This window comes from Phalacrocorax aristotelis, chromosome 1 (assembly GCF_949628215.1).
Source record: "Phalacrocorax aristotelis chromosome 1, bGulAri2.1, whole genome shotgun sequence".
Classification (NCBI taxonomy): domain Eukaryota; kingdom Metazoa; phylum Chordata; class Aves; order Suliformes; family Phalacrocoracidae; genus Phalacrocorax; species Phalacrocorax aristotelis.
In genome coordinates, this window is record NC_134276.1 from 107832073 (window position 1) to 107851084 (window position 19012).

Here is a 19012-nt window from a genome sequence, read left to right on the forward strand (position 1 = left end):
TTTTTGATTGATCTAAAGAATACAGTACAATGTAAAGTTATTTAACTAGACTGAAAAAAAATCCTCTCAGAGAATCTCTTACCACAACAGAATGTATTTACTTCTCAGATATACTCCTCAATTAGTTGTTTGCAATTGAAATGCATTTTGGTTGCTTATCACATTAAGCTTCAATGCTTTATGACAAAATTCTGTTATAAAGCCAAGAATAGAAAAAGACTGACATAAAAATAACTAATTCAATCTAAATTCCACATTTTTAATGACCTGTTTGCACTTCCTGCACTTCTATTTATGTGCATATTTGTAATATGTTGTAAATGTATTTGTAATAAGAATTAGGTTGGCATAATTTTTTTCCTCATATTTCCTCTTTTCCATGAGAGGCATACAGTGCACCACCATAAGATGTATTACAATAAAAAGGAAAAGTGATCTACAACGTTACAAAGTGGCCATCCATCTCATTTAAGTCTTCGTCATAATATCTATTAACTAAACTGCAGGAGATGCAATTATTTGAAACATAAGGTTCAGAACCTGGGAAGATATTTTGATAGGCTTTACTTTCTCAGTAGCAGTAGCGTTTAAAACATAGTCTTTCATTTGTTAATTGATAATATTTTACTTACGATAGATTTCCAAAACAACAGTAGCTTCTTGAGTTTGCCCTTTAGCATCTGTTGCTTGACACCGATATATACCAGCATCTTCTATATCTGCATTATAAATGGTTAGACGTGATCGAACACCTTCTTTCTGAACAACCACTCTTTGACCAGAAACAATCTTCTCTCCTTGTGGATTGTACCAATCTATGTTGTCAGGCTCGCCAATGGCTACAAACAAAACCAAAACCCAATCCAACATTAGAAGTTCAGGCAGACATTATGCAATGCATATGCCTACTCAACGCACAATGTTTACGCAATGTCAGAGAATTGCTAAATTATGAGAGTTGTCACAAAGCCTGTAGAAAGATAAGCAAGGTAAAACTACAGGCAGATGTTTGATAGTTGAGACAGGAAAAGTAGTAGATCAAGGATTCAAGAGGGACAAAGTAACACAGAAAGGTATGAAGTCTTAAAGGAAAGAAACAGGCTGTTCAGCAGTCACTGCGTCAACAGGTCAAGTGTCATGGTTTTAACCCCAGCTGTCAACTAAGCACCACACAGCCACTTGCTCACACTTGCTCCCCACCTCCTGTTGGGTAGGAGAGAGAATCAGAAGGGCAAAAGTAAAAAAATTCATGGGTTGAGATAAAAGCAGTTGAATAATTGAAATAAAATAAAAAATAAAAAATCATAGTGAAAAGGAAAAAAAAAAAACCCAAACAAAAAAGAGACAGAGGAACAAAACGCAGAAAAAAAAAGTGATGCAAGTGCTCACCACCCACAGACCAATGCCCAAGCAGTCCCTGATTTTCGATTACTGCCCCCCAGCCAACTCCCCCTGGTTTATATACAGAGCATGACATCATATGGTATGGAATATCCCTTTGGCCAGTTGGGGTCAGCTGTCTTGGCTGTGTCCGCTCCCAGTTTCCTGTGCACCCAGCAAACCATGGGAAGCTGAAACATCCTTGACTAGGGTAAGCACTACTTAGCAACAACTAATACATCAGTGTGTTATCAACATTATTCTCATATTAAATCCAAACCACAGCACTATACCAGCCACTACAAAGAAAAATAGCTCTATCCCAGCCAAAACCAGGGCATCAAGTCATCAGTCAGTTGGGTTGTCAGTGAGCCAAGCCATGTGTCATTGTGAATGGAAGATGGCAACTCAGCAACATCAAGGATCTACATCAGGCAACTGCAAATGCAAACCCTTCTCGTCCTGACTGATATCTGCCTCACCGGAAAAGACTCTCTGGGAGTCTCATTAGGTTGGAGAAGATACTAAAGTGTAGCCTAGTAGGTTATTTAACTCCTTAGTTTAGACAAGTTAAAATATTTTAACTAAAGAAGCATCCTAACGGATATAAATTGCCTGTACTTATAGAGGCAATTCAAACTGAGTGATTCAGTCTAAAATGAATGATTTCTAGACTGGAAATGTGAAGCCAGTGAAGATCTACTATTTATAACGATTCTCACAAGTCAATGTGAACAGACAAAAATATGCTAATTTAAGTTAATAATGTGAATCAATTAATTCAGTTTCAAATTATGTAGAAGATTGAAAATAAAACAAAAATATATACCTACAAATAAAATGAATACATACCTGTGCATGTGAAGAATTTCGATTCACCCACACTGAGCTCAACTTTGCTAAGTGAAATTGTAACTTGAAGTAGAGCTGAAAAATATAAAGTAGGCTGTGAATATATTTTGGCATTTATCAGTTTAAATTTTGTATTTCATGGTTTTGTATTTTCTCATTCTATACTACAGAACCTGTTCAACAAATCTTAGAGGTTTCAGCTAAGCATTGTATCTTTTGAACTGGAGTATATATAGAGGTGGAGAAAACAATCAAAATAAAGATGTTACACGAAGGATGACAGCCTCATGTCCTGAAACTGAGGACAAAATTAAAGAAAAAAAAGGGATAGAAATGCCATGAACATAAAATCAAAAACTCAATGAGAATAAAGTGAGTGGGAACACTCAGCATAGACTAACCAAGGTTAAATAATGCCTGACCCACCCCACTGCCTTCTAGAATAAAATGATTAGTTTTGTGGATGAGGGAAGAACAGTGAGTGGCAATTGCCTTGACTTTACCAAGGCTTTTGACACTACCTCCCACAATATTCTTGATTTCAACTGTATAAGTTATAAATAGCAAGGTTTTGCTTGCGGGGGATGGTTTCAGGGTTGACTTCTGTGGGAGGGAGGTCAGGGGTTGAGCTGTGCCAGCATAGCCAGTTATAGCTGGCTCCACAAAGGACCTGCTGCAGGACATAGCTTAGCCAGTTGGAGGAGTTTGTGGCACCTCTTAGAACACCAAAACAGAGGAACAAGAAGGACAGAGCAATAGGAGGTGCTCCATGGCACAGCTGGTAACAGCCCTTGAAGGGACTGCGGCCCATACGTAAGTCTATGCCAGAGTAAGTCCACTCGCAAAAGGACTGTGGCCTATGGATAACCCACAATCAGGGGAAATGAGTTAGATAAAGGAGCAGTAGAAGAAGAGTGAGAAAGAAGGAACGGCAGAAACAAACCACTATGTCCTCACCCCAACCTCCTGCATCAGTCATCTCACTGAAGGGACTGAGTGTGACCTGCATTGATGGTGATAACAAGAGTAGAGACTAGGAATGGGGACGGAGAGGTATCTGGAGCTTGGGAAAGGGGAAGGAAGGTGTTTTCCCTGAGTGTTTAAGTATTTGTCATCTTTGTTTCCCAATACTCAAATCAGTAATTAAATATTTATGATAATGGTTGATAAATCAAGTCAAATTCCCCAACCAGAATCTATTTTGCCCACACCAGTAATTTGCCAGTGATTTTCCTGTCTTTACCTTAACATATGAGTTTTATTACTCTCAGTCTTCCTATTTTCATCCCTGTCTTGCTTAGGGAGGGGGGAGTGAGCAAGTGGCTCTGTGGGTGATTAGCTGCCAGCCGAAGCCAACCCACCACATCAAGTTAGGGTGTGACAGTTTGGATGAGTGCATAGCTAGGCTGGTAAAAACCTAGTTGGACGGTTAGGCTTAGAAGGCAGTGGCTAATGGGTCATAGTCTACCTGGAGACCAGTAACAAGTGGGGTACTTTAGGATTCTGTCCTATTTAACACCTTTATCAATGACATGAAGGAGGTCATTGACCTAGAGAGACTGGAAGAGTGTATCAACAGGAACACCGTAATATTCAATAAGAATGAATGCAAAGTTGTGCACCTGGGAGGGGATAACTTGTCAGGAATAATACAACTGGTGAGGAGAGGCTGCAGGGGGAGCTAGGCTTGTTTGATCTCCGGAAAAGAGCACTGCAGGGGAACCTAACAGCCACCTGCCCATACCTGTGGGAAAATCATCACGACGACAGAGCCAGGCTCTTCACAGTGGTGTATGGCAAACAGACAAAAGATGGGTTGAAACAAGAGAGGTTCAGGATGAGCATAAGGAACAACTTTTTCATGATGCAGACAGTCAGAAAGTATTTGGGCAGATTGCCCAAAAAAGATTATGCAATCTCTGTTCTTTCAGGTTTCAAGAGCTCACTGGATAAAGCCTTGAACAATCTGGTCTGTCTTTGTAACTGACCCTGCTTTGAGCAGGTGGTTGGATGAGAGACCTTCCACCTTGAACAATCTTATGGTCCCACGACCCTATGAATAACCTACCCAACACAACCAGTATTATTGGTAAAGGGCTTATTTATGCACAATAACTATGTACTCTTCAATAACCACAATTCCAGCATTACCATCACCCTAAGTAACTGTAGCTCTTTAAAATCCATTATCTTACAAGATTGGACCATAAGTGTGCATGAACTAATAACAAGGATAAGGAGAGTCACATTAATTTCAAGCTCTAATGAAGACAGAGAAAGTCAAACAGATAAAAGGAGGACTCATTTTTTAGAGAAGAAAACATTCTAAATTTTCCTTCAGTATTATATGTAGCAGAGAACTGGGGTGTATCTGAAGTTTAAAAAAAGATATTGTTTCAAGAATCTGGGGTTTCAGTCTTGAAATATAATTGTTATGGTCTATTCTGTGTATGTGGAAATACTTCACCTTTCTGAAAACTGCAACACAAACTACAATGTATACTGAATGTCCCGAGCTCACTAGAATCCTTTTGTATAATTGGTAGGAAAGTCCACCAGACAAGCATCTCTAGACGGGGAGAGTATTACACTCCAAACTAACTTTTCAGTGTGACAAATTTGACCCATGAATATGCCAGAACTTTAAAACCTGCTAGAAACTACAATTACTAAGTTCTGTTGATAGCAAAAATTATAGAAAAGATGATCACAGAAAAAAAATCATTATATAAGTAACATTCCACACATATTAATGTGGCAATTATTGCAATAAAGAGAAAAGTGTCATGAAATAGATTTGCTATTAACTGAAGTACTTTCATGTAATCAGCCTGGATAAGCAAGAATTAGACCAGATTTAATTTTTTGTTCAGTAGTCATATGGAAAGCCAAACCAAAAAAAGGCAAAGAAAACTGAAGACTACTTCAGTACCAGTCTGCCAAACCAAATTTAACAGAATTGGGTATTTTGTACTAAAGAAAAAAAAGTCATACATTAGTATGGTAAATAACATTTTTCCTGAGATGTCCTAAATTGTGGATAGTTTTCCTGAGGAGATCATCACAATTAACTTACTTTTATTTTAAAAAAAAAATATTAATATTTTATACCCTCCATAAGAAAATAGGTAAAAAGAAAAACCACAAAAAGCCCCCGAGAACACATCCTACTTCAGGAAAAAGTATATATCTTTGTGTACTCTGCGTGCTAACATCAAAACTTGTCAGCCCATAAAGACGTCAGGAAGAGGGCATGACTGCCTAGAGGTCAGGAAGAAACCGAGGCGAACTGTAAAAATGTTGAATCTAGTAGCAGAGCAGGTACTAGTACCTTTCTCATTGCAATAGCAAAGAACACAGGGAGGGCTCCTTTCGGACACACGCATAGCACTGACAGAGAAAGAGACTAATGTGCTCATTCTCATCTATGGTCTTTACGTCCATAGTACCAGAAGCAAAGGACAAACTTAAGCGTAGGAAAGGAAAAGAGTTTCAGACAAAGTTTTCTTTTTGTTGTAATAAGCATCAAGGAGTAATAAATCACCCAGGAGGCTACTCAAAGCCTCACTTCCTTATTTACCTGGCAGGGTAAACGACACTTTAACCTCAGGACATATAACTGCTGGTTGGAAACCAAGGTACTATTAAATACAGAGGTTGGGGAACTTCAAGAGATTAGAGCCCAGACATCTATTTCAAATCACAGGCTCACTTTTTAGGTCCTATACCACCACTTGTCTGGTACTACATTTTTTTATAGAGTCTGTAGCCTTGCAGAGTTGCTTCAGAAATATGTATGTTAGCACTTCAGCAATATTGCTTCAAGGACAATTTCCTTGCTGAGTTCCAATAAGTAATAACTGATGTTGAACTATGTAAAGATTAAGAAATAAATGTCAGGTAGAATGGGAGGAACTGCATGATGAGAGGTGAAAAGCAAAGTTAGAGAATATTTTTCCTTCATCAGTGAAACAGATATTTGAGACTAACACAGTTTTGGCAAAGGGCCTAACTCCATTTAAAATTCTTACCGTAAGTGCAATTATGAACTCTGTCGAGACATGCTAGCTACATCTCTGAAACCAAAAGAAAATAATATTTTCTACATATGGTGCTTTAATATTTACAAAATAGAAAAATACAAGACCATCTGTCCAATTTTTCCAGACTCGTCGTTTTCCTAGCTCTGCTTTATGTAAATAGAAAAATATTGCTTTATGCAAACTAGAATGAAAAATATTGCCCAAGTGATTAATCTAGCAACCTGTGCTTAGTAGGTAGTCAGGCAAATAGTCCAGTACTAAGCTAGGAGAAGGCTCACTCATCACTTAAAGTAAAATATTGGAAAGAGACAACACATCCAGAAAGATTTACAGTATTTCCAAATTTATTTGAAGAACAACTACATAGATGCATTAGATTATTATAAACTCTGATGAAGATGGCATGCAATGTACACATCATTCAAATTATTGCTGTACACTAATAGATAATGGATTAATATAAATGGGACTTGTTTGTACCAGACTGGTCTGAAGGTCTTTGAATACACAGGTGAATGCTTATTTTATCAGGTCAGTGAAGAAATTAAAAAAATTCAAGTCAGTAGAAGCTGTGTCTAGCTATGTTAAACCAAGTCTAGAAATTAATAGTAGCTTCTTGATAGATCTGACAAAATACTGCCTCTTCCCATGTTTCCAAGGATACTACCTAACTAGCTATAAATAACGATAATAATAAAAAAGTATTTTTTTAAAAAAGGCACGATCTAGAAGTTCCCTTCAGGTAGAACACTGTGGAGTGTAAAGCTACTGTACTAAAGCTGCTCTGGGAAAATGTGAAGTCAGACAGGGCTTCACTCAGTCTTCACTCCATGTACAATATTATAGCAAAAAAAAAAAAAAAAAAAAAACACTATTAGCACGAGGTGATATAACCTATCCCTTCCTCTTTGATCATAGTCACTATCAAAGAATTATTCTCGGCTGTACTACACTAAAAGGATTCTGTTGAATTATTCCTTAATGGGTTTAAAAATCACTTAGAAAGATAAGTAAGAATAGTAATAAGAGGTCCATTTGTTCTGTTAAATACGGAGACAGATGACTCTATTCAAAGACCTAGTATTTAGTATTATATTAGTAGACTAATTGATTTCAGTCCATTTGCACTAGTATCCTTCACATTTCAGAACTAGCATCACAAACCTGTCATAGCTCTGTCTACACAGATGATCACCTAATGCAACAGAAGTGAGGTGTCATCAGTGAGACCTTAGAAAAAGTGTAACAGTAAGTCACATATCTACTTCTATTGTCACTCAGTAATATATTGAAACATGTTAAACGTGTATACTATACATATGTTTTAAAATTATATTTGTAAGATACTAAAAAGGAAAAGGAGACAATATTTTAATAAAATCTGAAGAATATTGGGTAAAGCTCCAACTAGTAACTCCATCCAGCAATTTCTTGATAATTCAATTTCTTAGAAAAACCTTCCAAACATGACAAAAACCTGAAAAACTTCCTTTTGTTTGTATTGAAAAGTATGACACCAGGCAGATACCAAAACCCAAAACATACCATACTCTGCCCCAGTTTCTACGATGTAAATTTGGTACAATATAGTTGAACATGTTTATGCTACATCAGTAGATTTGAATGCATTTTAGAATTTACTTTTGAATAATAAGACAGCACTCTACTATGGAGGGATTATTCTAAACCTGTTGGGCTGCAAGCCCACTAAAAGGGAGAGGGAAATGTGAAGGCTGTTAAAAAGGAAAGGACACAGCTATGAAGAGAAAAGGCGGCATAGCTTGGGATCAACACGGAGCTAAGGTGAGCAGTGATAGCTACAGAAGCTAATTCACATGGCTTTGGCAGTGGCTTCTAGAAAAACACGTAGACTGCAAGATACAGCTGAGAGGAGGACTGCATTCTTTGTGAAGGTCCTAATTCTGTTCAGCATAAATTCTCTGACTGTAGTTATAACCTAGGCCATTGGTATGCTTTGATTTCATGTACTAAGTAAACTTACTCGCATGATGTGGTTATGCTTTCAGTAAATGATTACACAAGTATCAAATATTTAATATGCTTAGAAAACTTGCTTTTGTTATTCTTGAGCATGAAGAAATTGGTAAGTTTTTAATTGGTATCAAATTCAAATCCAGAACAACCATTCACCCAGTTAATCTTTTTTCCCTTTATTATACAGGCTTCTGAGAATATTCTGTTTAAATCCAGATTCCCAGATAAAAGTGAATAGGCTTTGAATGAAAATTACACTAACACAATCCTTGCAGAAATGGATTGCCTTTTAAATTTCTAATATTTCCTAGCTTAAATATGCTTTGAAACATCAAAAAGGGTGTTTGGCTTTGTTTTTAAATACTATACTTTACATCAATTTGGACTCCTAAGCTGAAATGAGGAAACAGAAATTATTAAATGTACATTGAACTTGTTAAGCATCAGACAGTTCAAGGGCATTTTATTTTAGGGCAAATGCTTTTTAATGTTCTTTTTAAAATCTCAATCAGCTACCTTATTTCACCTATTAGTCCAGCAAAGTCAGAAATACAAAAAAAAATTTATACAATCCATAAATTTACAGCTCAGTAAGAGAAAGCCTCTTGCTTTGGGCTGCTTCTGTGAGCAATCTGTCTATCAGGAACCACACACCTCTGCTCTGAAGAATTCCATTAAAACAACAGTACAAAACAGAGCTGAATTAAGAGTCTGTTAAGCTGTTTGCACTCAAGGGACAGAATCACCAAATGGAAATAATGTTCAGAGATATCTTAAATCACTTAAGGTATTATTTTTTTTCCTATAGACAATGAAGAAGACTCCAACACTGTAGACCTTTGAAGAAGGAACAGCATACACTCATATGTTACACAAAAGATGACCATTAAAGCTAGTAACATCATTACTAACATTATCATCATTAAACAGCAAACTGACAAGAAAATGCTAAAAAAAATAGGATCTTATAACATACTATCACATCTCTTTTATATCTAAGTGAACTGTCTGTGGGGAAGAAATCCTACCATCTGCACACCCACTGAAAAGGACATGATGTTCTTGTTGAGCTTGTAAAGTCTGTGAGACTTGTTGTGTTTAAAAACACCTTATACTTTTGTAATCCTTTGGGAATAAAAATAAGCCTAAAGAATATTTTTCTTTCTTTATGTGTGGGAATCTACAGTGAAAATTTATTCCAAATAGCCTATTCAAATGTAACCCAACATTTCATTTTTTAAATGTACTTTTAGATTTTTTTCTCAATTTGTTTCAGCAGTTTAATAAACTATGTAAAGTTTAATATTCAGAGAGTATTCTAATATCTTGTAAGCACTATAACATTATATTCTTTTTTTTTCCTTTTTTCTTACCAATAAAGGTATATTAACTGCCTTAATGATAGCCTGTCTTCCATCCAATGGCCTCAAATGCTTGCCTGCAATTTATTTTGTAGAAATATCTGAAAGACAAACTGCATCTGCAAAGCCAATCAACAAAAATTTAAACTCTATGGAGGCTGGTTATTTTTCAACTTTGTAGTGGTCATGCTGCTACTAAATTATAAAGCATCACTTCTCCAGGGTATGACAGTACTGAGAGACGTTAGTTACATTTTTAATTGCTTGACATTAAGTTTCACGAATAATTAAGTAGTTCAGTATAACTGAACTTTCCATTTCATCACATTAGCACTAATTCGGATTTGTCAGTAGGGAACACAGTCCTGATATAAAGTTCTACAGTTTTATTTGAATCATTATGGATTCCTTGTCGAATTTCTGTCTTAGAGAATAGAGAGTGGTTTATTTTTAGGCAGACAAAACAGTCTTTGTGTCATCATGAACCTACATCTGTTGAAGTGTCATTTTCCCTGATGAGAAGAGCTAGAAGTTGCAAGAAGTTCAAACTGCCTGCTGGGGCGTAACAGATGTTATAGGGGCGAAATGCACGATGCAAGAGAACCAACACAATCCAGTTTTGTGCAACAATGGCACAAATACTGAAGCATAGTCAGAAAATCCTCTGTCAAATATTCTTTCCTATGACACTTGCAGCAGAAACAGTAAAATAGATGAGCTATTAATATCTGAGCAGAGGCAGTACACAACTATAAAACCGGACATTCCTTAGAGAAAGTCTGCTTGTTACAACTTTATTCACAAGACTTATCTCAAACAGAAATTACTCACTACTGCTGCCCCAACTCAATCAAACTATCGTTTAGAAATAAACATATAAACGCTGTGAGTTTTATTAATATTTCCAGGTAGGCTGATATTGGGAGCTCAGCTCTCTCAAAACTTAAGAAATGGGATAATGATTTACACATTTAAATATAAATTTACAAGCCCAAAATTATTTAGATATTTTAAAGACGTTTTAATCAATATTTAATCCATAAGTACATTTTTCTAATCATGGCTTAGAAGCTTATCATAGAAAACCAAGATTAAAAGATATCAAAATTAAAAAAAAATGACATCTAACTTTATTCACTTCAAGTCTGTTTTTGGCAAGAAAGATTTTCTATAAGTGAAAGGCATGAACTTTGAAGGAATTTAGCTATGAAATGGGTTCTGTCAGGCATTGCATGATGTGGATATTTAATTCTATTTAAGTTATTGCAGCTAAATTCAGTAGAGCTTCTTACCATGAACGGAAAAAACAGTGAAGTTTAAAATTCCCTGCTTAACAGAATAATAAGCTACTTTAAATGTGGTGAAAAATACCAAGGAATCTATCATATATTGATCTCAGACATAAATAAATAGATAGGTAGGAAAAAAATAATATAAAAGAGGATGATTATACTTATCAAAGCTTAATACCACAATAAACAAAATTCCCTCAATCTGAAAATGTTTCTTTTTTGCAGCAATAAGCAGAAAGAAAACATATTTCAAGAGCCTATAAATTTTAAGAAACATGCTTACTGAACTGAAAATTATGTAGCCAGTGAATTCTTAATTTCATAATTAAGCTAGAATAAAAAAAGGTAGACTTTTCTAAAGACCAGAAGTACCTCAATAAAGATAAACCTGGAAAATTAGGATCTTAATCTTCAAAGTGGCAGTTTTTCAGTAACAGCAATCTAGGATTTTCATATCTAATATAAAATGGATTTAATAAAATTTGCAAAACTTAAAAGCTTGTAGGCAAAGAGAGTGATACAAGCTCACCACAAAACCTTAGAAAAAATATTGCCCTTAATAAACACATATTGTTGATGGTACAGCTGGTAGTATTTAGCTGAACAAGAATATTTTGAATCTTAATCAATTTAAGATGTATTTCAATATATAACCTCCTCTCACCTACTGTTACACAATCTTGGTACAGGCCTTTACAAGAAGCATTTCATAAACTCCGTATCACAGATGTGTTGCAATCTGAAGACACCCCTCACTTACGGGGAGAAGCTGAGAGAGCTGGGGCTGTCCACCCTGGAGCAGAGAAGGTTCAGGGGGTATCTCATCCACGTGTATAAATACCTGACGAGGGGAGTAAAGAAGAGGGAGCCGGACTCTTCTCAGTGGTGCCCAGTGACAGGAGAAGTGGCAATAGGCACAAACTCAAATACAGGGAATTCTGTTTAAACCTAACACTTTTTTACTGTGAGGGTGGTGAAACACTGGAACGGGTTTGTCCAGAGCAGCTGCTGATTCTCCGTACTTGGAGATACTAAAAACCTTCACAGCCACGGCCCTGAGCACCCTGCTCTGGCTGCCCCTGCTTTGAACAGGGGGTTTGGAGCAGGTGATCTCCAAAGATGCCTTCCTGCCTCAGCTGCACTGTGTGAGTCTGTGGGATCTTTCTAACATAAAAATCTACCTTGCTGTTCCCCTCTCCACTGGACAGTCTTTTATTATAGAACTGTAAATCAGACACAATACAGAGAAAAAACCCCATAAGAGTGATATTTATCCAAAACCGTAAACTTTATCGTAAAGCCACAAACCTTAGAAATGCTGCTGAGAAGAAGCACTCATGCTATAAAGTGCCTCATATTTCCTCATTTCCTCTGATTTTGGTTTTGCTGAGGTAGAAACTTTTGAAAACTGCATTTCTCCATTGATGCTTTGTAGTCAGCACAAGTTTGACAACATGACAAGACAGTAACTGAACATGGACACCCTAATTGAAGAGTACATTCATACTGCCTTCATAACAGCAGCAGAAAACATGATACTGAGACCAGGAGTGAGGAAAAAAAGAAAAGCCAAGCTGAGTCACTGCCAAAATTCTTTCTTCAAAATCAGCTAATAGCCCAAGTGGTCCTTCAAATGGCAGCGGAGTACTGAATTGAGCCAGCATTCTTTCTAAATTCCTGGCTTTTATAATCTAAATCCAAAAAACATGTTTCTCAAACTTCAGGCCAGAACTTGTATGTGATGTTCTCGCTGAATGCCAAAAACATTACCCCTTCAAATGATGATACAACCAATTAAACATCACTAATTAACAAAAAGAGGTGAAGAAAAAAATACTGGAATCCTCTTCCTATATCAACAGGCACAGCATCAGAAAGGTTCTTCTGAGTCTGGCAGACCCTTCAAGATCATTTCAAAATTGTATCCTAAGGCCTGACATTTCTAGATACCAGGTAATCAATCGATATTCCTTATGGTTTTAATGAGCGGTAGAAAACATTGTGAATAATGGACTCCTCCATGTCTCACAGTAGGAGCCAAGAGTTTGCCCATTCTTAACCAATACACAGTCCACCCTCACAAAAATGTCTGTTTCAAGCACATTCTACTGAGGACTCATAGAACGTTTGTTTCTAATGTGAAGTATGTATTAAGAGATTTCTCTAAAAAGAAAATATCGTTGCTAAAGTACAGTACTTTATTAAAGATAGGGCAAGAAATCAGACCACATAATTATGGAATCAGTGTATCTTGACTGATTTAAAAACAAGAGGTCTTTGCAATGAAAGGCACAATCAAACCCTTCCCCTCAACTCTCACCAGAAAAATGCTGAAATTAGCCTTTGAGTTCAAAAGATACTAGGTGATATTAACAAACAAGTAGATGGCCAGATACAGCAACCATTGTAATTGCATAAAACTTGTCTTTTGGCAACTGTTGCTAAAATTCTAGTAGTTTCTATAAAATGTACAGAATGCCGCAAATAAGTTAAAACAGAGCAATATGTAAACTAAAGTCAGCAACAGTAAGAGAAGTATTTAGTTAATCACATCTTGAATAAAACACACTGACTAATCAATATCTCTGTAGCTGAACAGAGAGCATTTTAACCCTGATTCCAAGAACCTCTAAACAACCTACTGCATTAGCTTTTCTCATTGATTTATCTTTTTTTCTTGGAAAGGCAACACATCCTAAAACTACCTGTTTCAGAGAAAAGGACTGATCTAGTAAAAACATTTCATGACTCAAAAATCAGTTACAGCCTCTGTCAGCATGTTCCTTTAATACAAACGTAAGCAGTTCATGCCCATTTCTTGGAACTGCATGATGAAATTGGAATATCAACTTCAACTACACAAAAACCCACATTTTTAATTGTAAGAGTTGACAAAGAGATTGTGGAAATGTGACCCAAGGAAGTCTGTTTGACATCTCAAGAAACTGAATTAATAGCTCAAATAGATATGAATTGCCCCATTCAGTCTATTTCTGCTGCCTTGTTGAGGACAGATGTCTTCAGGGATGGAGAAATGGCTACAGGGACTTCCTGCTGCCAGGCATACAGATCTAGGCAGTGTCCAAATCCAGATTTAAGGACTTGCAGCCTTTCTCTTGGCATTAGTGACTCTGCCTGCATGCTCCTTACAAAAGGTAGGTGTTTCCTGAGAGACTCCAAATTGCCTGGAATTTGAGTTTATGCAGCCGTCATTTCACTCAGTACAGTTTACTTTGATCAATGTTTGTTATTTTCTCTTCCTTCCATCAAGTCCTTGAAAAACTTGCAGCCACATTTTGCAATGCAAGAGTCCACAATCCAGTACTCAGGTTTTCCATTATTATTAATGTATCCAAGGCTTGAAAATATCATCAACTAGGATTGATCCTAAGAACAGAAAGAGTATCTGCATCAGCCACTCAGCTTCCTTACTCTAAGAAAATTCTGCTTAGAAAGAAAGGTATGGGAAATATAGGACAGAGAATTACCCATTTTGATACAAGTTTTCTCTACATATTCTTTTAACTTCTGCTTCTGAAATTTGTAAGAAAAGTAATTTTAAAATGTTATAGCACATAATTTACAGAGTAGTTAGACAACCTTATTCAGAAATGTCTTGATATATAATTATATGTATAGATATATTTTATCTTTCATTGCAACCTTTTTAAAATATTACCATATTTCAATGGCACACAAACCTAGAATTATTGTTGCATGTATTTTTATCTACAACTTAATGTTATCCTATTTGTAAACTATAAATAATTCAGTGATGAATCTGATACTATTATACTCACTACTGAAACCCATTGATATAAAAAAAACCATAAATTACCTGCACAGTGCTAAAAGATGCCAGATGACATTTAAATTTATGATTCTTTACTTAGTAATCAACTGAAGATATTCAACATTCAATAAACATGAAAATATTTTAGAAAAATATTCCTTCATCACAAAGTCTTACCTTGAATGGTTAAATCCTGAAGAAATGTGAAATTGGATCTAATAAATGTCTATTCAATCAAGGCTTAGAATTCATTGTTACAGAAGTGTGACTGTTGCATATACCACACCTGTTCCATGCAGAACATACTTGTCTCTGTGGCTGCTAACTCAACATCACAGTCCCTGACAAAGACGATACACTTCTAAGCATACAATCGCCATAATGCTGAATGTTCCCTGTACACTTTTAACAAACAGCTTATCACTGCACAAAGTATATTTAATTTCTTTAAGAACTTGTCTTGCTGCCTCAGTATATAGATCAAAATGTTAAAACGATATGCATATTAAAGTATATAAAAGAAAGGATCATCTATGCACAGAAATAATTCAATTACCTTTCTATTTCTATTCAGCATAAAACTGGTCATCTATATAAACTCCCATGCTAAATCTGGGATTGTTTAACTGAGCTGTGAAATTTCTTTTTTTCTTCATATCTTTGACAAAAAAGAGATAAAATCATAGAATTATTTAGGTTGGAAATGACCTCTACAGGTTATCTTATCCAATCTCCTGCTCACAGCAAGGCTTACTTCTAAACTTAGATTAGTTACCTTGGTCAAATAAGAAAACTTCTCTTGCATATCTGGGATAGTTTAGAAACTTACATTAGAAGCTAAAATTAACAGAGATGAAATTTTAAAGATTTGAAATCTTTCCCTCATTATGACAATTCATTTAGGACTTGCTGAAAGTAACTGTTCACGAGCTGGACTAAGATTAAATTTAATTCTGAATTTATGCCATAAAAAAGGAAGTATCCTAGAAAAAATACTAAATGACATAAAGAGATCATTTTCTGATTATTTTAAATTATCTGAAAAAGAAAAATAATTATTTCCGAATGACATTTGGTCATCTACTTTGAATGAATTCTTCTCCAACCCTCTACTCAATGCTGGTGAGGTCACGCCTGGAGTACTCTGTCCAATTTTGGGCCCCTAGTTCGAGAGGGATATGCAGAATCTGCAAGAGTCCAGCCAAGGGCTACAATCAGGGGCTTAGAGCAAATGCCTCATGAAGAAATTATGAGGGAAACTGGCTTGTTTGTTCTGGCAAAGAGAAGGCCAAGTGTCGAGCTAATAACTGCCTACAACTTATTGAAACAGAGTTTCAAAGATGTCAGAGCCAAGCTCTTCTCAATATAAAATAATTTTGCCTGGCAAAGTAAGACATAGGCACAGATAATCCAGTTGATAATTTGAAGAGAGGATAGCTCAGAGAAAACCTTTCAAGAAACAAATTTTTTTAACAAGCTAATCAAACCTGAATTAAGTATCTCTGACAGAATATGAAGAGTCTATCACATCTTAATATACCAAAATGCTTATGCTAATCTGAAACTGTTGCATACATGCATTTTCTACCTAAGGAAAAAAACGTAAGGGTTTTTATTTAATGTTGATGTTAGTCTTTTTCCTGTAACAGAAAGTTATCACTCCTACCTGTAAAGCACCATAAATAGAGGCAGTTTTTGTATAAGAAAGAACACCAAAAGGAACCATGTATCAGGCATTCGTCATAATGTGCAATCCTAATATCATGTTATCAAAAGTACAACTGATGTCAGCCTGCGTATCAGAGTACCCTTACTGATTTACTTAAAGCAGCACAGTCCTACCTAGGAAGAATGAGGAGAACAACTGAAGGATATTTTTCCTGTAACACTGTTCTGAAAAAAGGGCCACATCTTCAGCTAATGCAAAAAAGTATTTTAACACCAGTGAGAACGTTCCTTGATAATTACATAATAAACATTTAAAATGCTGACATGAAGATCGGATTTCTAATCATACTGTTTCCCTGTTGTCATAAAACCAGGCAGTACAAGTGCAAACCACATGATAAAGCTTTTGATCTTTGGATAAATGTCAAAAACATTTCTTATGCATGAAGTACTCCATTACAGCAAAAAAAAGGTTTTATTTTATATGTGAATTAACAAAGTTTTTTCTTCCATATATGCGATGGTCTTTCAAGATCTATGGAATCAGAAAGTAAATCATTTAAGATTCAGATTTAAGGTTGTGATTTGACACTGAATCCTCACCTGGGAAAATACAACTCCTACTGTTAAGCATCCATTCCTGTATTTCAAAATCTAAAAATTAAATTATTTGGGAGCTAATTTATACTGACTTTAATGTCACTACAGAAGCTGTTATTCATTATTTCTCACAATCTTCTGGAAAATAAGGTTCTAGATATCTAAAAATGATATTCAAGATAACTGTCTGTGTTTGGGTATGAAATATATGTATGTTTTTATACTCCCAATCGCATTTAAATATTTAATCAGATATTCGGTACGTTTAAAGTCAGGATGTATAGAAGTTTTACAGATCTATTAGATCTACTAGAAGATAGGTCTTACTTGACATTGGGAAGCAATGTAGACATCTAATAAAGGGCTTCATCAATTGAACTTTTTTAACTATTCAAGTATTAGCACTGCCTTCAAAATCATGTCGCTGTGATAATACATCACTTAGGAGAACAGAAAAGTTATCTGGGAAACAGATGCCATGAGAAATAACTGCTACTGGTTGCAGTAAGTTTTGCTGCTGTTTAACTGACATTCAACAGATATCACTGAAAGTACTCAACAGAAAGTCTATTTGTTAATGCTAAGGAAAATTTGGCAGACTTCTTCCCTATATATTAAGCAAGATTTCTACGGATAGTATCTTTTTTAGCCTTTGATCCATGCAGCTAAGTCACCACTAGGACAACAGGGAACTAAGATACAGTTAAAGAGCCTTTATAATATGTTCTGGAACTTTTATCCCGATATTAGCCCTATGATTAAGTCAGTCCTCCTGGATTTTGATTTTAACAGCATCGATTATCTTTGGTAGGAATACTAATACCTTTTTAGATATTGGATTGCACACATGTAACATAATGCCTATCAGAGAAAAACTATTTATCTATGTGTTTTAATAAAGGTCTGACTTGGCCCCACATATACTGCATGGGGGACATCCCTCTAGAAAAATGGTATTTACATACAATTATCAAAATAAAAACAGTTTTTAATGTTTCCAATACCTTCCATCAAAGGATCCAGAAGTTGTATTAGACATTACACAAACTATGGACATGATAAGCCTTGATGAAGACATAGAATCAAGTCAATTTCAAGTTTCTCAACAATTTCATTTTCTGTTTGTTTTTTTTTGGATAAAAATAATAGCATTTATGAGATATTACCAGAAACTTATCATTTGTACACTCAAATACAAAGTTTTCACAGGCACTCCTTGATCAGAGTGCTTAGTCTCTTTAATGAGGAGGTTATCTATAAATGAAAACGTGCAGCCTTGACCTATGAACTGGAGAACGTCGGCAGGGGCAGGTCCCTCGCCTGTGCCTGCATTAGCTAGCAGCACCGCACAAAAGAAAGCTTTTGGGGCTGACCTCCCAAGGCCCATGCTGTATGAGTTCAGAAATTTTATTCTGGACTAGCACTTGGTTGGTCCTATGAACTGAAAGGCCTTCAGTGGGTAAGAGACCCTTAGGCCTCTTTCAGGAATATACGTTTCAGTTCAGTTTCAACAGAAAAGAACCCAGTCTGCTTCCTTTGGGATCATTCGGTAACAGGAGTCAAAACATGGTAGGAATGGCTATCTGGGCAATACTCTTCTAAAGCACACTGGTGATCCAAATTAAAATGCTGATGGAGAAGCACTCTATAATTTAAGAGTTAGAATTAGAATAATGACAACTACATAGGTCTAGAATTCTAAATTAGGATTTTTAATTTTCTTTTCATAATCTTAGATAGTTTGTTTCGAATGTCTTCACTGAACCAATTTACTTGAAAAGAGATGTTTGCAAAGTTTTATGATACTTTTGTGAAAATGACCTGAAACTTCAAAACACAAATATTAAAAATAGGCAAAGAATAGACATTATTATCACCAGGTTTTGGAAGTATTATTGCCCAAGAAAAAACACTTAAAAATCTAGTTAATCTACTTCAAAGGAATGGCTGCCTATTATGGTATTACAAAAAATTAAATTATTGCTGTAAATACAGTTAAAATATTCTCTTTGACTTGTGGAAAAATGT

The 19012-nt window shown here is 35.7% G+C and overlaps 1 protein-coding gene across 2 annotated transcripts in view; it reads right to left on the reverse strand.

Moving 5' to 3' along the window:
- NCAM2 (neural cell adhesion molecule 2) overlaps positions 1–19012 on the reverse strand; it is a 307619-nt gene that overhangs the window by 140134 nt on the left and 148473 nt on the right. The window contains exons 1-4 of one of the 2 annotated variants that reach the window (XM_075101635.1): positions 7274–7417; positions 2655–2666; positions 2233–2307; positions 633–839 (exon numbers count right to left, since the gene is read on the reverse strand). In XM_075101635.1, the coding sequence (XP_074957736.1) occupies positions 633–839; positions 2233–2307; positions 2655–2666; positions 7274–7310 (331 nt within the window). In that variant the 5' untranslated portion in view covers positions 7311–7417. Of the gene's footprint in view, positions 1–632; positions 840–2232; positions 2308–2654; positions 2667–7273; positions 7418–19012 lie in introns of those variants that run through there. The other variant, XM_075101628.1, reaches the window with a different exon arrangement.